At 43.5% G+C, this 21,551-nt stretch overlaps 1 protein-coding gene across 1 annotated transcript in view; it reads right to left on the bottom strand.

Annotated features, from left to right (window-relative positions):
* Positions 1 to 21,551, bottom strand: part of LOC139578277 (potassium voltage-gated channel subfamily KQT member 1-like) — a 293,391-nt gene that overhangs the window by 217,755 nt on the left and 54,085 nt on the right. The window contains exons 11-14 of the mRNA XM_071405675.1: positions 16,169 to 16,195; positions 14,628 to 14,678; positions 14,106 to 14,220; positions 11,887 to 11,955 (exon numbers count right to left, since the gene is read on the bottom strand). Coding sequence (XP_071261776.1) covers positions 11,887 to 11,955; positions 14,106 to 14,220; positions 14,628 to 14,678; positions 16,169 to 16,195 — 262 coding nt within the window. The remainder of the gene's footprint in view (positions 1 to 11,886; positions 11,956 to 14,105; positions 14,221 to 14,627; positions 14,679 to 16,168; positions 16,196 to 21,551) is intronic.

Here is a 21,551-nt window from a genome sequence, read left to right on the forward strand (position 1 = left end):
AGACAGAGACAGACAGACAGACAGACAGACAGACAGACAGACAGACAGACAGACAGACAGACAGACAGACAGACAGACAGACAGACAGAGAGAGAGAGAGAGAGAGAGACAGAGAGAGAGAGAGAGAGAGAGAGAGAGAGAGAGAGAGAGAGAGTGAGAGAGAGAGATTTATGCTTATTTATTTTAACTTGTGTGCTTTAACCATTTGTACATTGTTACAACACTGTATATATATAATATAACATTTGTAATGTCTTTATTGTTTTGAAACTTCTGTATGTGTAATGTTTACTGTTAATTTGTATTGTTTATTTCACTTTTGTATAATATCTACCTCACCTGCTTTGGCAATGTTAACACATGTTTCCCATGCCAATAAAGCCCCTTGAATTGAATTGAATTGAATTGAGAGAGAGAGAGAGAGAGAGAGAGAGAGAGAGAGAGAGAGAGAGAGAGAGAGAGAGAGAGAGAGAGAGAGAGAGAGAGAGAGAGAGAGAGAGAGAGAGAGAGAGAGAGAGAGAGAGAGAGAGAGAGAGAGAGAGAGAGACAGAGAGAGAGAGAGAGAGAGAGAGACACAGAGAGAGAGAGAGAGAGAGAGAAAGAGAGAGAGAGAGAGAGAGAGAGAGAGAGAGAGAGAGAGAGAGAAAGAGAGAGAGAGAGAGAGAGAGAGAGAGAGAGAAAGAGAGAGAGAGAGAGAGAGAGAGAGAGAGACAGAGAGAGAGAGAGAGAGAGAGAGAGAGAGAGAGAGAGAGAGAGAGAGACACAGAGAGAGACAGAGAGAGACAGAGAGAGACAGAGAGAGAGACAGAGAGAAAGGGGTAACCGTACACTGCAATCAGCAATAGGCCTTCCTCTATTTGGGACCAAAGAAGTATTTCAAAACATTAACTTTTTCTCCAGGACTAAGCTCTGTCAATGTAAATCTGTCTTTGGGGAGTAGAATTGAGAACCATTCTCATGTCAGTTGAGTTTGTATCTTTATGACAGAGAAAAGTAAACCAACTACTCTCCTTGATACACAGAGTGTATACAGAGCAGTGTGTCATCATAGCTAGCAGTTTCTATTTTTATTGCACAATCATGGGAAATAACTATTTATCAGACTTGCCCGAGTTCGAAAAAAGAGGGAAGGAATATATATTTTTTCTTCTAATTTAACAGATTCTAATACATGTTAGTGTTAAAAGAGGGGAAATGTATACAATCAGCAGAACAAGTGTTCTTTGTACAACAAACCCCTAAAAAACTATGGTGAATACCACACTGACTATGTCAAGGAATTCAGTATTTCTCTCCCTGTTTGGTTTCCATTATGTGGTATTTATTTGGAATAGGTTCAGATAACAACTGGTATCTTTTTAAGGGAACGGTTGGTTGTGGGGGAGCGCTTTTGGATACCTCAGACTGCAGGGTCCTCATTTATAACCGTTACGTACATTTTACACAAAACATCTGCACAAAAATATTGAGATTTATAAACCTGGCGCAGCCATACAAACACATTTCCCGCTATAAATCAGATCAGGCGTAAAAATGTGCGCGTGTGAACGAGCATTATAACTCCGCCGGAAAAACGCCCATCATTCACCTTTTATGGTGACAATAACGCCCTTATGTGCTGTATACTTTGGAAGTATTGGAATTAGGCCAACACAGTATGGCTAAAGGAAATATCAATGGTGAACTTGATGAAATGTCTTTGGAGGTGTTGGCAGAATGTTTTCTTTTGCAGTGACATTTGCTTTATCTGACTGTTTCTGAAAGACAAAAACAATTGCAAATAGTTGTGGACCTGTAAACAGATCGTTTGAATTCAATAATGTTTTGCATTTACTTTTTCCCGAACATAAGTATGATGCACTGCTCGCCTATTCTGAAACATTGTCTACTTGATAATTTTACAGTAGTCCTACTTACAGTGGTAGCCTGCTCACCTGCTCTCCCTTTGGATGTATAGAGCAAAAACATACAATTATAATACAGTAGCCTATCAAATAAGCCAAAGTAAATGGGATGTGCATGGTCATTTGTTGTATGGCTAATTCGGGAATATGAAAAGGTGAGGAATTTAGTCTGTAATAGTTATGACAGGTATATTCATTATGCATTATGTTTATGAATTAAATATTGTCTACCTGAGAAATATGGCATTACAGTATTCAGATGTAGACTAGCCTAAAAACATAAATGGAAAAGATGAACAGTCTGTTCCACCGTTAAACTGCGCTTTGGATCGGATCGCATAGAGCAAAATACTTAAAATAGCTTATTTATTTACTACTGTGAAGTAGGTCCAATTTAATGAGAGATGGGATGAATGGTGGCCTATCCTAACTTGTTGTAGGCCTATAGGCTATTTCGTGAGAATGAAACCATCCCAATCAGAAAAGGTGAGGAATTTATTCTGTAATGATCATGGAAATGACATAAACAATAGGAACTGGATGCCGATATATAATTATTTTAGAACACAAAGATAAAATCAATAGATTTTCACTCTTCTCACTAATGGCAAATGATTGCATCTTATTATATTTATCTACCAGTTTTTTGGTATGAATAAGAGTGTCATCGTATATTCATGCACAAGGCTACTAGGCTACTGTCTACTTGTTGCAATGCAATACTTCAAGCACAAGACACTGTCTGAAGAAAGCATGGTCCACAGTTTACAGAAAGCATGGTCCACAGTTTGCAGAAAGCATGGTCCACAGTTTACAGAAAGCATGGTCCACAGTTTACAGAAAGCATGGTCCACAGTTTACAGAAAGCATGGTCCACAGTTTACAGAAAGCATGGTCCACAGTTTACAGAAAGCATGGTCCACAGTTTACAGAAAGCATGGTCCACAGTTTACAGAAAGCATGGTCCACAGTTTACAGAAAGCATGGTCCACAGTTTACAGAAAGCATGGTCCACAGTTTACAGAAAGCATGGTCCACAGTTTACAGAAAGCATGGTCCACAGTTTACAGAAAGCATGGTCCACAGTTTACAGAAAGCATGGTCCACAGTTTACAGAAAGCATGGCCCACAGTTTACAGAAAGCATGGTCCACAGTTTACAGAAAGCATGGTCCACAGTTTACAGAAAGCATGGTCCACAGTTTACAGAAAGCATGGTCCACAGTTTACAGAGAGCATGGTCCACAGTTTACAGAAAGCATGGTCCACAGTTTACAGAAAGCATGGTCCACAGTTTACAGAAAGCATGGTCCACAGTTTACAGAAAGCATGGTCCACAGTTTACAGAAAGCATGGTCCACAGTTTATAGAAAGCATGGTCCACAGTTTACAGAAAGCATGGTCCACAGTTTACAGGAAGATAAGCACATTCTCACATCAAGTTCAGTTTTTATAAATGCCAACTTTTGCGTGAAAACTGGTGCATGCATGTTTTGGGGCATATTTTGTGCGTATTCAAAGTTTTTTAAATGAGCCCCCAGAAGCCTACAGGCCAGTACGGTGTAAGACAGATCTCCTAGAGGGGTAGTGAGACAGATCTCCTGGAGGGGTAGTGAGACAGATCTCCTGGAGGGGTAGTGAGACAGATCTCCTGGAGGGGTAGTGAGACAGATCTCCTAGAGGGGTATGGAGACAGATCTCCTGGAGGGGTATGGAGACAGATCTCCTGGAGGGGTATGGAGACAGATCTCCTGGAGGGGTATGGAGACAGATCTCCTAGAGGGGTAGTGAGACAGATCTCATAGAGGGGTAGTGAGACAGATCTCCTAGAGGGGTAGTGAGACAGATCTCCTAGAGGGGTATGGAGACAGATCTCCTGGAGGGGTATGGAGACAGATCTCCTAGAGGGGTAGTGAGACAGATCTCCTGGAGGGGTAGTGAGACAGATCTCCTGGAGGGGTATGGAGACAGATCTCCTGGAGGGGTATGGAGACAGATCTCCTGGAGGGGTATGGAGACAGGTCTCCTGGAGGGGTATGGAGACAGATCTCCTGGAGGGGTATGGAGACAGATCTCCTAGAGGGGTAGTGAGACAGATCTCCTAGAGGGGTATGGAGACAGATCTCCTGGAGGGGTAGTGAGACAGATCTCCTAGAGGGGTATGTAGATAGATCTCCTGGAGGGGTATGGAGACAGATCTCCTGGAGGGGTAGTGAGACAGATCTCCTGGAGGGGTAGTGAGACAGATCTCCTAGAGGGGTATGGAGACAGATCTCCTGGAGGGGTATGGAGACAGATCTCCTAGAGGGGTAGTGAGACAGATCTCCTGGAGGGGTATGGAGACAGATCTCCTGGAGGGGTATGGAGACAGATCTCCTGGAGGGGTATGGAGACAGATCTCCTGGAGGGGTATGGAGACAGATCTCCTGGAGGGGTAGTGAGACAGATCTCCTAGAGGGGTAGTGAGACAGATCTCCTAGAGGGGTATGGAGACAGATCTCCTGGAGGGGTATGGAGACAGATCTCCTAGAGGGGTAGTGAGACAGATCTCCTGGAGGGGTAGTGAGACAGATCTCCTGGAGGGGTATGGAGACAGATCTCCTGGAGGGGTATGGAGACAGATCTCCTGGAGGGGTATGGAGACAGGTCTCCTGGAGGGGTATGGAGACAGATCTCCTGGAGGGGTATGGAGACAGATCTCCTAGAGGGGTAGTGAGACAGATCTCCTAGAGGGGTATGGAGACAGATCTCCTGGAGGGGTAGTGAGACAGATCTCCTAGAGGGGTATGTAGATAGATCTCCTGGAGGGGTATGGAGACAGATCTCCTGGAGGGGTAGTGAGACAGATCTCCTGGAGGGGTAGTGAGACAGATCTCCTAGAGGGGTATGGAGACAGATCTCCTGGAGGGGTATGGAGACAGATCTCCTAGAGGGGTATGGAGACAGATCTCCTGGAGGGGTAGTGAGACAGATCTCCTAGAGGGGTATGGAGACAGATCTCCTGGAGGGGTATGGAGACAGATCTCCTAGAGGGGTAGTGAGACAGATCTCCTGGAGGGGTATGGAGACAGATCTCCTGGAGGGGTATGGAGACAGATCTCCTGGAGGGGTATGGAGACAGATCTCCTGGAGGGGTAGTGAGACAGATCTCCTAGAGGGGTATGGAGACAGATCTCCTGGAGGGGTATGGAGACAGATCTCCTGGAGGGGTAGTGAGACAGATCTCCTGGAGGGGTAGTGAGACAGATCTCCTGGAGGGGTATGGAGACAGATCTCCTGGAGGGGTAGTGAGACAGATCTCCTGGAGGGGTATGGAGACAGATCTCCTGGAGGGGTATGGAGACAGATCTCCTAGAGGGGTAGTGAGACAGATCTCCTAGAGGGGTAGTGAGACAGATCTCCTAGAGGGGTAGTGAGACAGATCTCCTGGAGGGGTAGTGAGACAGATCTCCTGGAGGGGTAGTGAGACAGATCTCCTAGAGGGGTAGTGAGACAGATCTCCTAGAGGGGTAGTGAGACAGATCTCCTAGAGGGGTAGTGAGACAGATCTCCTGGAGGGGTAGTGAGACAGATCTCCTAGAGGGGTAGTGAGACAGATCTCCTAGAGGGGTAGTGAGACAGATCTCCTAGAGGGGTAGTGAGACAGATCTCCTAGAGGGGTAGTGAGACAGATCTCCTAGAGGGGTAGTGAGACAGATCTCCTAGAGTGGTATGGAGACAGATGGTGTGCGGCCACCGTGCAGTGCCACTTCCTTTTGGCCAGCCCAGTGTCGTCACAGTCACACAGCTGTCCACTTGTCCTATGATCTGAACCCGACTCTGAGGGTAGTCTGAAGATTAACAAACCCCACTGGGCTGCTATAGTCCACACTATCTGCTGTATCACTATCACCTAGGAACACCAGAAGAAACTCAATAGGAAAATACAGAGCCAACTGGCACAATGACAGAGTCAGTCTGAATAGGCAGTCTGATAGAGTTAGTAAGCACTGTAGGTGTGATGCTGTTTTAGTGTGTGTGTGTGTGTGTGTGTGTGTGTGTGTGTGTGTGTGTGTGTGTGTGTGTGTGTGTGTGTGTGTGTGTGTGTGTGTGTGTGTGTGTGTGTGTGTGTGTGTGTGTGTGTGTGTGTTGCCTGACTACACTTAATGGAGGGCTTCAGAGCCAGGGGACCGCATGTCAACCATCCAGCCAGCGCCCAGGACACAAACGCACACACACGAACACACACGCACTCTTCCTGACCACATCTGGGAGCTGTAAATCTCTCAACGCCACTGCTGCTCTCCTCTCCCCCCTTCTCCTCTCCCCCTTTCTCCTCTCCCCCTTTCTCCTCTCCCCCTTCTCCTTTCTTCCCCTCCCCTTCTCATTTGCCCCCTTCTCCTCTCCCCCTTCTCCTCTCCCCCTTCTCCCTTCCTCCCCTCCCCTCACCTCCTTTCCTCCACTCCCCTCACCTTCTCCTTTCCTCCCCTCCCTTCTCCTTTCCTCCCCCACCTTCTCCTTTCCTCACCCACCTTCTCCTTTCCTCACCCACCTTCTCCTTTCCTCACCCACCTTCTCCTTTCCTCCCCTCCCCTTCCCCCTTCTCCTCTCCCCCTTCTTTCCTCCCCACCCTTCTCCCCCGTCTCCTCTCCTTCTCCTCTCCCACCTTCTCCTGTCTCCAATACTGAGAATGTTGTTGTTGTTATTCAGCCGGCTACTTGCAAATGTATTTTTATATTTTAAAGTACAAAAAACATGTTTTTTAATTAAATACAATACTTTGCAAAAATATATTATATTTTGATACATTGGTCTTTATGGTATTTTGTAATTGTCATTTAATCCCGTGTGTGTGTGCGTGTGTGTGTGTGGTGTGTAGTGGTGTAAAGTACTTAAGTAAAAATACTTTAAAGTACTACTTAAGTAGTTTTTTGGGGTATCTGTACTTTACTTTACTACACTGAACAAAAACATAAATGCAACACGTAAAATTTCCCAGAAATGTCTAACATTTTGTGCACATATTTATTTTTCATCCCTGTTAGTGAGCATTTCTCATTTGCCAAAATAATCCATCCACCTGACAGGTGTGGTATATCAAGAAGCTGATTAAACAGCATGCTCATTACTCAGGTGCACCTTGTGCTGGGACTATAAAAGGCCACTTTAAAATGTGCAGTTTTGTCACAAAACCCAATGCTAAAGATGTCTCAAGTTTTGACGGAGTGTGCACTTGGCATGCTGACTGCAGGAATGTCCACCAGAGCTGTTGCCAGAGAATTTAATGTTGATTTCTCTACCATAAGCCTCCAACGTCGCGTTAGAAAATTTGTCAGTACGTCCAACCAGCCTCACAACTGCAGACCACGAATAACCACGCAAGCCCCAGGACCTCCACATCTGGCTTCTTCACCTGCGGGATCGTCTGGGGAGGGGGGGGGGGCGTGGGTGGGACTGGCTCCCCAGTGGGTGGGCCTGGTACTTCTCAGTTCCGTTTTAATTTGTTTAAAAACTGTTTAGCTGGGAAGAAATGTTAAATTGGCATGCGGCATCAGGTTTTCTAAAGCAGCTGTTATAGGAGTGCCCACGTCCCAAATCTGTTAGAGCCTCTGGCTCAGCCTTACCCATGTAGACCAGAGATATGGGCATGTTCCATGACACAACCACACTAGCAGTTGATCGTTGGTGATACATGTATTATATCACTGATTAGAGTTCTCAACACCACATATTCCCTCAGTAATAAACCATATATAATGTCTGGGGGGCATTACTGTGTGTGTTGACCTACAGCATAGTACAGTGATGTTACAGCAAGTAGGCTAAACCCTTTCGGTGATATCAAAGGATATTACATTTACATTTACATTTAAGTCATTTAGCAGACGCTCTAATCCAGAGCGACTTACAAGTTGGTGCATTCACCTTATGATGTCCAGTGGAACAACCACTTTACAATAGTGCATCTAACTCTAAGGGGGGGGGGGGGGGGGGTTAGAAGGATTACTTTATCCTATCCTAGGTATTCACACACAAAAACATAATTCACTTCTAAACACTATCAAAACACAAGCCTAGGCAGTGAACTCCCAGGCAGAGTTTATGCGTAGCCTACTACTACAGTGTAACTCCATACAATGGAACATGAACAGTACTGTAACTACACAACTACTGTACCAATAAAACATACAGTAACTGGAGTACATCAGATATGCTTTTGCAGCTTTAAATGAAAGTGAACATAGCTACACATAGTGGTTGAACTGAGAACACTGAGTACAGTTCACCCACTGTGAGATGATTAAACAGAGTACAGTTCACCCACTATGAGATGATTAAACTGAGTACAGTTCACCACTATGAGATGATTAAACTGAGTACAGTTCACCCACTGTGAGATGATTAAACAGAGTACAGTTCACCACTATCAGATGAATAAACTGAGTACAGTTCACCACTATCAGATGAATAAACTGAGTACAGTTCACCCACTATGAGATGATTAAACTGAGTACAGTTCACCCACTATGAGATGATTAAACTGAGTACAGTTCACCACTATGAGATGATTAAACTGAGTACAGTTCACCCACTGTGAGATGATTAAACAGAGTACAGTTCACCACTATCAGATGAATAAACTGAGTACAGTTCACCCACTATGAGATGATTAAACTGAGTACAGTTCACCACTATCAGATGAATAAACTGAGTACAGTTCACCCACTATGAGATGATTAAACTGAGTACAGTTCACCCACTATGAGATGATTAAACTGAGTACAGTTCACCACTATGAGATTAATAAACTGAGTACAGTTCACCACTATGAGATGATTAAACTGAGTACAGTTCACCACTATGAGATGATTAAACTGAGTACAGTTCACCCACTATGAGATGAATAAACTGAGTACAGTTCACCACTATGAGATGAATAAACTGAGTACAGTTCACCACTATGAGATGAATAAACTGAGTACAGTTCACCCACTGTGAGATGAATAAACTGAGTACAGTTCACCCACTGTGAGATGAATAAACTGAGTACAGTTCACCCACTATGAGATGAATAAACTGAGTACAGTTCACCACTATGAGATGATTAAACTGAGTACAGTTCACCACTATGAGATGAATAAACTGAGTACAGTTCACCCACTGTGAGATGAATAAACTGAGTACAGTTCACCCACTGTGAGATGATTAAACAGAGTACAGTTCACCCACTGTGAGATGATTAAACTGAGTACAGTTCACCCACTATGAGATGAATAAACTGAGTACAGTTCACCCACTATGAGATGAATAAACTGAGTACAGTTCACCCACTGTGAGATGATTAAACAGAGTACAGTTCACCACTATCAGATGATTAAACGGAGTACAGTTCACCACTATGAGATGATTAAACTGAGTACAGTTCACCACTATCAGATGATTAAACTGAGTACAGTTCACCACTATGAGATGATTAAACTGAGTACTTTGGCGTTCAAGTACTGTACAAGAGTGTAAAGGAAAAGCGCCATCTACTGTTGGGAGGGAGAAAAGGATCATTTGAGCTTTAGACACGTCTTCACACGTCCCTTATAAAAGATCCAAGACATCTTCTATTATTCACATGATCTCATATGATGCCCTTCATATGTGTAGTGTTCAAGGCCAGCAAACAGCCATATTCAACAGCGTAGTGTTCAAGGCCAGCAAACAGCCATATTCAATAGTGTAGTGTTCAAGGCCAGAAAACAGCCATATTCAACAGTGTAGTGTGCAAGGCCAGCAAACAGCCATATTCAACAGCGTAGTGTTCAAGGCCAGCAAACAGCCATATTCAATAGCGTAGTGTTCAAGGCCAGCAAACAGCCATATTCAACAGCGTAGTGTTCAAGGCCAGCAAACAGCCATATTCAATAGTGTAGTGTTCAAGGCCAGAAAACAGCCATATTCAATAGTGTAGTGTGCAAGGCCAGCAAACAGCCATATTCAACAGCGTAGTGTTCAAGGCCAGCAAACAGCCATATTCAATAGTGTAGTGTTCAAGGCCAGCAAACAGCCATATTCAACAGTGTAGTGTTCAAGGCCAGCAAACAGACATATTCAACAGCGTAGTGTTCAAGGCCAGCAAACAGCCATATTTAATAGCGTAGTGTTCAGGGCCAGTAAACAGCCATATTCAACAGTGTAGTGTTCAAGGCCAGTAAACAGCCATATTCAACAGTGTAGTGTTCAAGGCCAGTAAACAGCCATATTCAACAGTGTAGTGTTCAAGGCCAGTAAACAGCCATATTCAACAGTGTAGTGTTCAAGGCAAGTAAACAGCCATATTCAATAGTGTAGTGTTCAAGGCCAGCAAACAGCCATATTCAATAGCGTAGTGTTCAAGGCCAGTAAACAGCCATATTCAACAGTGTAGTGTTCAAGGCCAGTAAACAGCCATATTCAACAGTGTAGTGTTCAAGGCCAGTAAACAGCCATATTCAACAGTGTAGTGTTCAAGGCCAGTAAACAGCCATATTCAATAATGTAGTGTTCACGGCCAGTAAACAGCCATATTCAATAGTGTAGTGTTGAAGACCAGCAAATAGCCATATTCAATAGTATAGTGTTCACGGCCAGTAAACAGCCATATTCAACAGTGTAGTGTTCAAGGCCAGTAAACAGCCATATTCAACAGTGTAGTGTTCAAGGCCAGTAAACAGCCATATTCAACAGTGTAGTGTTCAAGGCCAGTAAACAGCCATATTCAACAGTGTAGTGTTCAAGGCCAGTAAACAGCCATATTCAATAATGTAGTGTTCACGGCCAGTAAACAGCCATATTCAATAGTGTAGTGTTGAAGACCAGCAAATAGCCATATTCAATAGTATAGTGTTCACGGCCAGTAAACAGCCATATTCAACAGTGTAGTGTTCAAGGCCAGTAAACAGCCATATTCAACAGTGTAGTGTTCACGGCCAGTAAACATCCATATTCAACAGTGTAGTGTTCAAGGCCAGTAAACAGCCATATTCAACAGTGTAGTGTTCACGGCCAGTAAACAGCCATATTCAACAGTGTAGTGTTCAAGGCCAGTAAACAGCCATATTCAATAGTGTAGTGTTCAAGGCCAGTAAACAGCCATATTCAATAGTGTAGTGTTCACGGCCAGTAAACAGCCATATACAATAGTGTAGTGTTGAAGACCAGCAAATAGCCATATTCAACAGTGTAGTGTTCACGGCCAGTAAACAGCCATATTCAATAGTGTAGTGTTCAAGGCCAGTAAACAGCCATATTCAACAGTGTAGTGTTCAAGGCCAGTAAACAGCCATATTCAATAGTGTAGTGTTCAAGGCCAGTAAACAGCCATATACAATAATGTAGTGTTCAAGGCCAGTAAACAGACATATTCAATAGTGTAGTGTGCAAGGCCAGCAAACAGACTTATCCAACAGTGTAGTGTTCAAGGCCAGTAAACAGCCATATTCAATAGTGTAGTGTTCAAGGCCAGTAAACAGCCATATTCAATAGCGTAGTGTTCAAGGCCAGTAAACAGCCATATTCAATAGTGTAGTGTTCAAGGCCAGTAAACAGCCATATACAATAGTGTAGTGTTCAAGGCCAGTAAACAGCCAAATACAATAGTGTAGTGTTCAAGGCCAGTAAACAGCCATATACAACATCACATAAGGGAATGCTACATAAAGTAGATTATGGCCTTATTGTGGACACAGTAATAGAGAAAAATTCGATTTTGTAAAAACAATATATATATATATATTGCCAGGGGAATCCAAAACTGCATGACAGTCTTATAAACTTAATTTAATAATTTTTCCAGGGTTGGAACTATCAGATTTGTGATGCTTAATACCATTTGGATAGTTGTTTGTCAGCTTATATAAGATGTCACACTTCAGTCGCTCTGTTTTGATGCAGATGGACTATATCATTAGAGTATAGGGGGGTGGGGGGTTAGTGGGTTATAGTAATAGTGTAAAACCCAGCATGCGGTACAGTACCTTCTTGAATTCAAGTGGTGAGTTGAGACTGAGTCCTGGACCTTTGCCATGAACGGGCTGGTCAACAAACTGCAAGAGAGAAGCATTTGTGTTCCTTTTACAACATCTCTAGGCTGGGGGTTTGTCAGGAGAGGAGGAGGCGGGTGGAGGGAGGGAGGGAGGAGAAGAAAGATTAAATCAGAGGAGGAATGCAGAATGAGAATGGTGTTAGAGGTGGTATTGGATTAGCTGGGCTGGGGAAGAGGTCAAGAGGAGAACAGAGAATGCCTACTGTGTGGTGTGTGTACACACTGAGAGAAACATAGTCTCACACACATTCACAAGCACAAATTGACGCACACACACGCACACGCACACAAAATTACATATAAATACATTCAATTTGTGTAAATAGGTTATGCCCAACACTTCACTCTACAAACTCTGCCATAGATGGCTAGTAATAGGGTTAAGAAATGAAACGGCTCAAGACAAATTACAACAGATTTCCTAATTAAACAGATTTCTAGCTGAATTCTCTGTGATTTTACAGTCTTTTTTGACCCCCAAAAATAAAACAGCCAAGTTCCACCCAGCAGACCACTATCATCATGTAACAACTAGCCAACTAGTCACCTTGTAAACATGTCCCCAACAAACTGGCCTGTTTTCTCCAACTCTTGGACAATCCCTCATTTACCGTTGTAATAACCAAGGTTTCAAGCACTCAGTGGGCCATTTAACCCTCTAGTGAGTTGAACAGAGCAGCTTTCCATTGACAGGAAGGGCTGTTTGGCATAACAAAAGGCTTTATGCCCTATGGAGTAGGGATGGACCTCTGTAATGGGCAGGGAGGCATCTATGGTATGGGGTAGCCCTTTATGCTCATACCCGTATACAGGTTGAAAATGGCAGATTTGGACACTGATAAGAGCCTAAATTGGAACACAGTGGCTGCACAGGAACAGCTAAACATGACATCAAAGCTCAGGGTCTCCTCTTCAAATCTCTGTATGGTTTATGACTGACAGCCGTTCTGAACTTGAGCACCATCCCTCCTGGTAATTGGGCAACTTTTGGAAATGTTATGTTGTCTGAGTGAGGGAAATGCTGTAAATTATAAGGATTTGATGTATTTTGAAAGATAAGACGTTGAGGATGATAATAAATGCCACTTTGATGTCATTCAAGCAAGACAAACAACATCCTTGAGAACACATTTCCATATCATAAAACTCAGTGTGTCAACATGTAGGATCACTATGTTTGATGTACAAGATGACATGGCGTTATACCATGGGTTTATACCATGGGTTTTCCTGAACAGAATGAGCTGTTGTTTGTTGTATTGTAAAGAAGATTTGCTGCAGCACACGCATCTGAATGCCCTCACGAGTCCATTCTATGCGCACCAAAATTACCATCTGCTTCTCTGAATTGCCTAGTGAAAGCCTAACACTGTAAGATCGTATTTTATAATTTAGATAGTCATGTTGGCAATAGAACAAGCTTTCAAATGATGCCCACCTGACCCAGACCGCAATTTATAATGGATCGATTTTGTGTAAACAACAACAGTAATTCTGTAAGGTCCGGATGCAGGGTTGTGCTGCAAACAAAACAACTACAAGTGTGCTTCCTCTATTTCCTCAACGGCAGAGCTAAAATAGCTAAAAAAAAAGCACCTTATAGTTGAAGATTTCTTTGAGTCATAAAAGTGCATTGAAATGACTTAGGAACTGTGCACACTTTGGAGAGGTGTGTGGCCACTTGGAGACACCAGTTAGTCCTCTCACTCAAACCCTTGTCATTTGTATTGTCTTATGTTGCACCTACAACACATTTTCCAGGAATATTCTTATCATGTTACTGAATGTTTCAGAATATTTCCAGATTTTGTTAACAACCAATGCGGTGAAAAGTACAGTAAATGTAAAATGCACATACAATCAACAGTGTAATTTTGGATTGTTTTGTCCTCACCTTTAGTCTAATAATTTTCCCATAATCTCCAAACTGTTCCCTTTTAATTGGTACCATGGATATGCATATGCTTTCCATATTTCTTCTGTAAGAAACATTTCAATTTAGCTCTACACATATAGGCCAATTCCCACGAGTGTAAGGGGTTAATAAGTTAATAAGTCAAGAGCATGGGTACAATACAATGGCTGTATGGAAGATGAATGTGAGGTAGATGTTCTGTAGTGTAGTGAGTGACGGGGTAGTTAAGTACTTACTGTGATGCGTCTGTCACCACGGGTAAAGGTGCGTCTTCGCTGACATAGTCCATGTCATCACTCAAGCTGTTGCCCCGGGAGATGCCTATGGAAGGCCCGTCCAGGTTTTTCTTAACTGTGCGAGACAATGCAAGAGTCTTGGTGACATATTCAAGGATTTAGTTCAATGCAACTTCCAATTTTCTAAGTGAGAAGAAAATACTCTTAGAAAAAAGGTGCTATCTAGAACCTTAAAGGGTTCTTCGGACTGTCCCCAAAGGAGAACCCTTTGAAGAAACCTTTTTGGTTCCAGGTAGAACCCTTTTCCTCCATGTAGAACCCCTTTTTTTGGGTTCTACATGGAACCCAAAATGGTTCAACCTAGAACCAAAAAGATCTCGACTTAGAACCAAAAAGGGTTCTCCTATGGGGACAACCGAAAAAATAAACTATTTTCGAACCCTTTTTTCTAATTTATAGGCGTATTTATTGAAAAGTAAAGAGAAAGTACAGGATAGCTAGTAAAGAAGTGTAAGGGTCTACCTGGAGAGGCAGGACAGCTCAGATTGAAAGAGGACCATGAGTGCTGAACGCCTGCAGTCAACAGCAAGAAAGAAAGAAAGTGTGAAAGACAAGTGGAATAAACACACAATGTGCTGACTAGTCAATGAAGTATACAGCCCACCATTGTATTGTATCATCACACTAAGATGAGGTTGTTTTGGTCTGTAAACATGATGATTGATAACATCCCTTCCAAACCTCTACAGCGGGTTTGATTAGTGCAACTAAAAACCATTGCAAAGGTTTGTAAGGACCTAGTCCAACAGTCCGCAAAGTCTGCCATCTCATCCTCCAATGGAGACGTTTCTTTAGAAGTGCCTAATTGTCTTTTTGTCTATTGTACTTCGTTGTTTGAGTATGCATACATGTGTATAGATGATGTAATGTATTATATATCACACCTGTACCATGTTTGACTATGATAGTTTTTAGTGTCTCAAAACTCAGTTTGAGTGATCAATCCACAATGTGCTTTATAAATAATCTGTATTATTTATTATTATATCATTGTGGAGTGACAAACTTTTCTAATCTAATCTAGTTTCAGGAACTGTGTTCTGTGCAGCTCCTCCACCTCTCTCTCATTCAGGGGGACCGGAGACGCAAGCGGAATTATCTGCTACACAAACACTGAAGGCTTATTAATATCTGGCTTGTCAGAGCAAACACACTGGGTTAGAAGCCCCGGAGAATGAAAACAAGCAGGGCCCAGAGAGCGAGAGAGTGGGGGAAAAGAGGGAGACAGAGAGAGTGAGAGAGAGAGCAAGAGACTGGCTGGAGAGAGAGAGCCCCATTGAGAAGGGAGATTCTCACAGACGACAGCCGGGCCAGAGGGCCAGACAGATAAGTGGAGCGATAAGCCGGACGTTGACTAAATCAAACAATGCCCAGTTTATTTCTGACCACTGGAGCTCCACAATGGCCTCTTATCACCCCGACCTCCCTCCCAGTCCCCCGGCCCTCGGCCTCTGTCCCCTGTCCCAGCCCTCACCCCGGCTGGTGTTGGCTGGACAGACAGAAAAGAAAACACTCGGGCTGGTCGATAGGACAGGAGGGAGTCCAGAGCCTGCCTGCGTCGGTCTCTCTGCTGGCTTCCAGTTTGCTCCGGTTGGTGACAAAGCGCCAGTCTAATTAAAATACTGTCTGGGCAGTTGTAAAAACCAAATGACTAATGATTAACACAGAGGATCTCTTAAAAGGACAAAGGATTGAGTCGTTAACTGCGTGAGTTGAAGCTGGAGTGCGTCAATAAGACTGGAGACCATGGAGTGATATCATCTAGGAGATATTACACTTGTGACACGTGTTAGAGAGATAGTTTTAGTGGGAGGAGCTATAGGAGGATGGGCTCATTGTAATGGCTGGAATGGAATCAATGGAACAGTATCAAACACATCAAACATACGGAAACCACATGTTTGACTCCGTTCCATCAATTCCATTCCAGCCATTACAACGAGCCCGTCCTCCTATCTCTCCTCCCACCAGCCTCCTTTGTTACAGAGAGGTGGAGGACTCACCTGTTTGTCTGAACATCCGGATGATGCCTGAGGAGGAAAATAAATACATTTTCAAAATGATGTCCTCAAAAACACTGCCTTAATATGACATAATGTATATAGAGAAATCAATGTACACAACCGATGGCGTGGGATATGGACAACATGAGACCCCTTTTGAGGTCAGAAAACAGATGATAAACTTAGATTTTAGCATCATATATGACTTTAATTATGGATGTAAGAGAGTGCAAATGTCATTGCTGTTGTAAACCCTTTTCATCAGCAACACAGTTAACACTTGGTTTCTACAGCAAAAGAATCAATTTAAACAACCCATCATCTGCGAAGACATTTGAATCTGAAGATGTCTGTTTTTCTGCACTGTTAGCAGTAGAATGTACACCACGTTGCCTGGACTCTAAACATTATCATTAGTGACAACATGCTGTTGAGAGTGTGGTGAGCATGGCTACTTAAATGTCTTTATGACATCAACAGACAGCCTTTCGAAAGCCTTGGCTCCACTAACTAGCCTCAACATCCAAAAACATGCAATTTGACAAATGTGCATTTTTTCCCCTCTAAAGTTCAAAGGCAGTAAGACATATGTTCCTGTTCATTATCTAAGTTATATCCCACCAAACAAGATAGCATTTTCCCCCATAACTCCTTTTTCTACTGGTGACGTTCTGCGTTTATGTCCCTCTCCCTCCTTTTATGATTATGTGCTTTGACAGGAAAAACTCATAAAGCACACTTATTAACCTCCAGACTGGGACGATTCATTTGGCAGGGGTTAGAGGTTTACACAGGAAGTCCCCCCCACCGTTAGATGGTGCAATGGAAAAGTCCAATCTATCATTAATATGGAGTAATGGGCCTCAGCAGCACCAGTATGGACCACTGGATTTCATCTGGAGGTGGATGGACAGGGCACGAGAGTTTGGGAAAATAATCCAAATTGGGAAAGTAATAATATTTTTAGATAGCAACTTAGACAACAACAGGTTAGACTATGTGGCTAGCTAGCAACATCAGGTGAATACTGAGTAACTGAATGTAAAATCTGTGGGAATGTTATCACTGATTCAACACAAAACACTATAGCTTTCTGACTGACTCTTGCCACAACAGGTCTACCTCTTATTTTTAAGTATTTTTTAAATATATTTTTTTATGTACACTGCCGTTCAAAAGTTTGGGGTCACTTAGAAATGTCCTTGTTTTTTAAAGAAAAGCAATTTTTTTGTCCAATAAAATAACATGAAATTGATTAGAAATACAGTGTAGACATTGTTAAAATGACTATTGTAGCTAGAAACAGCAGATTTTTAATGGAATATCTACATAGGCATACAAAGGCCCATTTTCAGTAACAGTCACTCCTGTGTTCCAATGGCACATTGTGTTAGCTAATCCAAGTTTATGACTTTCAAACGCTAATTGATCATTAGAAAACCATTTTGCAATTATGTTAGCACAGCTGAAAACTGTTGTCCTGATTAAAGAAGCAATAAAACTGGCCTTCTTTAGACTAGTTGAGAATCTGAAGCATGAGTATTTGTGAGTTCGATTACAGGCTCAAAATGGCCAGAAACAAAGAAATTTCTTCTGAAACTCGTCAGTCTATTCTTGTTCTGAGAAATGAAGGCTATTCCATGTAAGAAATTGCCAAGAAACTGAAGATCTGGAACAGCGCTGTGTACTACTCCCTTCACAGAACAGCACAAACTGTCTCTAACCAGAATAGAAAGAGGAGTGGGAGGCCCGGGTGCACATCTGAGCAAGAGGACAAGTACATTAGTGTCTAGTTTGAGAAACAGATGCCTCACAAGTACTCAACTGGCAGCTTCATTAAATAGTACCCGCAAAACACCAGTCTCAACGTCAAAGGTGAAGAGGCGACTCCGGGATTCTGGACTTCAAGGCAGAGTTCCTCTGTCCAGTGTCTGTGTTCTTTTGCCCATCTTAATATTTTATTTTTATTGGCCAATCTGAGATATGGCTTTTCTTTGCAACTCTGCCTAGAAGGCCATCATCCCGGAGTCGCCTCTTCACTGTTGATGTTGAAAATGGTGTTTTGTGGGTACTCTTTAATGAAGCTACCAATTGAGGACTTGTGAGGCATCTGTTTCTCAAACTAGACTCTCAAACTAGACTCTCAAACTAGACTCTCAAACTCTAATGTACAGTCGTGGCCAAAAGTTGAGAATGACACAAATATTAATTTTCACAAAGTCTGCTGCCTCAGTTTGTATGATGGCAATTTCATATACTCCAGAACGTTATGAAGAGTGATCCGATGAATTTGCCATGCAAATTGCCATGCAAATTAACTGAATCCCCAAAACACATTAGCACTGCATTTCAGCCCTGCCACAAAAGGACCAGCTGACAGCATGTCAGTGATTCTCTCGTTAAAGGTGTGAGTGCTGACGAGGACAAGGCTGGAGATCACTCTGTCATGCTGATTGAGTTCGAATAACAGACCGGAAGCTTCAAAAGGAGGGTGGTGCTTGGAATCATTGTTCTTCCTCTGTCAACCATGGTTACCTGCAAGGAAACATGTGCCGTCATCATTGCTTTGCACAAAAAGGACTTCACAGGCAAGGATATTGCTGCCAGTAATATTGCACCTAAATCAACCATTTATAGGATCATCAAGAACTTCAAGGAGAGCGGTTAAATTGTTGTGAAGAAGGCTTCAGGGCACCCAAGAAAGTCCAGCAAGCGCCAGGACCGTCTCCTAAAGTTGATTCAGCTGCGGGATCGGGGCACCACCAGTACAGAGCTTGCTCAGGAATGGCAGCAGGCAGGTGTGAGTGCATCTGCATGCGCAGTGAGGCAAAGACTTTTGGAGGATGGCCTGATGTCAAGAAGGGCAGCAAAGAAGCCTCTTCTCTCCAGGAAAAACATCAGGGACAGATTGATATTCTGCAAAAGGTACAGGGATTGGACTGCTGAGAACTGGAGTAGTCATTTTCTCTGATGAATCCCCTTTCCGATTGTTTGGGGCATCCGGAAAAAAGCTTGTCCGGAGAAGACAAGGTGAGCGCTGCCATCAGTCCTGTGTCATGCCAACAGTAAAGCATCCTGAAACCATTCATGTGTGGGGTTGCTTCTCAGCCAAGAGAGTGAGCTCACTCACAATTTTGCCTAAGAACACAGCCATGAATAAAGAATGATACCAACACATCCTCCGAGAGCAACTTCTCCCAACCATCCAGGAACAGTTTGGTGACGAACAATGCCTTTTCCAGCATGTTTGAGCACCTTGCCATAAGACAAAAGTGATAACTAAGTGGCTCGGGGAACAAAACATCGATATTTTGGGTCCATGGCCAGGAAACTCCCCAGACCTTAATCCCATTGAGAACTTGTGGTCAATACTCAAGAGGCGGGTGAACAAACAAAAACCCACAAATTCTGACAAACTCCAAGCATTGATTATGCAAGAATGGGCTGCCATCAGTCAGGATGTGGCCCAGAAGTTAATTGACAGCATGCCAGGGCGGATTGCAGAAGTCTTGAAAAAGAAGGGTCAACACTGCAAATATTGACTCTTTGCATCAACTTTATGTAATTGTCAATAAAAGCCTTTGACACTTATGAAATGCTTGTAATTATACTTCAGTATTACATAGTAACATCTGACAAAAATATCTAAAGACACTGAAGCAGCAAACTTTGTGGAAATTAATATTTGTGTCATTCTCAAAACTTTTGGCCACGACTGTACTTGTCCTCTTGCTCAGTTGTGCACTGGGGCCTCCCACTCCTCCTTCTATTCTGGTTAGAGACAGTTTGCATATTAGATTTTCTTTAAAAAACAAGGACATTTCTAAGTGACACCAAACTTTTGAACGGTAGTGTCGGTAAAATCAATCACATAGTGTGATTGTCTGATGTCTGTGAAGTGTACAAGTGGAGCAGTAAAGAACTTGTATACATAACATCTAATCACCAGTGACTCTAATGACTTCCATTTTGCTTGTTCTGGCCCTGCTGGTGCTGGACCCTAACCCAGGCACGTGGCAGCCATCTTGTGTCTGACTGTCTATCACATGGTCCCTGTTCTTTTCTCTGAATGACTGACTGACATTCAAGCGCTGTATCTTGAGAGGTTAGTTAAGGACCATATCACCTCTATCTTAGCCGACACCCTAGACCCACTGCAATTTGCATATCGCCCCAACAGATCCACGGACAACGCAGTCGCCATTGCACTGAACACTGCCCTATCCCACCTGGACAAGATAAATACCTATGTAAGAATGCTGTTCATTGACTACAGCTCAGCTTTTAACACCATAGTACCCTTCAAGCTCATCACTAAGCTCAGGGCCCTGGGTCTCAACCCCTCACTGTCCAACTGTGTCCTGGACTTCCTGACAGGCCAACCCCAAGTTGTGAAGGTAGGCAACAACACCTCCACCATGCTGACCCTCAAAACGGGGACCCCACAGGGGGGTGAGTTTGCAGCCCCCTCCTGTACTCCATGGACACCCACGTCTCCAACTCAGTCATCACGTTTGCTGACGACACAACACCGGTTGGCCTGATTACCAACAACAATGAGACAGTCTACAGGGAGGAGGTGGGCTCCCTGGCGGAGTGGTGCCAGGAAATTAACATCTCCCTCAGTGTCCAAAAAACGAAGGAGCTGATCAGGGACTTCAGGAGACAGAGAGAGCACGCCCCATCCACATCGACGGAGCTGCAGTGAAGAGGGTCAAAAGCTTCAAGTTCCTCTGCGTGCATATCACTGACAACCTGAAATGATCCCTTCACACAGACAGCGTGGTGAACAAGGTGCAACAGTGCCTCTTCAACCTCAGGAGGCTGAAGATATGTGGCTTGGCCCCTAAGACCCTCACAAACTTTTACAGATGCACCATTGAGAGCATCTTGTCAGGCTATATCACCACCTGGTACGGCAATTGCATCCTCAAGAACCACAGGGCTCTCCAGAGGGTGGTGCATCAGCCCAACGCATCACTAGGGGCACACTGCCTGCCCTCCAGGACATCTACAGCACCCGGTGTCACAGGAAGGCCAAGAAGATCATCAAGGACCTCAGCCACCCGAACCACGGCCTGTTCACCCTGCTACCATCTAGAAGGCAGAGACAGTACAGGTGCATCAAAGCTGGGAACAAGAGACTGATAAACAGCTTCTATCTCCAAACCATCAGACTGTTAAACAGTCACCACTAGTGGCCTCCGCCCAGTACCTTTCCCTGAATCTTAGTCACTGTTACTAGCCGGCTACCACCCGGTACTCTACCCTGCACCACAGAGACTGCTGCCCTATGTACATAGTCATTGAACACTGGTCACTTTAATAATGTTTACATACTGTTTTGCCCACTTCATGTGTACAGTTGAAGTCGGAAGTTTAC

The sequence above is a fragment of the Salvelinus alpinus genome, chromosome 6, assembly GCF_045679555.1.
Source record: "Salvelinus alpinus chromosome 6, SLU_Salpinus.1, whole genome shotgun sequence".
NCBI classification, from domain to species: Eukaryota; Metazoa; Chordata; class Actinopteri; order Salmoniformes; family Salmonidae; genus Salvelinus; species Salvelinus alpinus.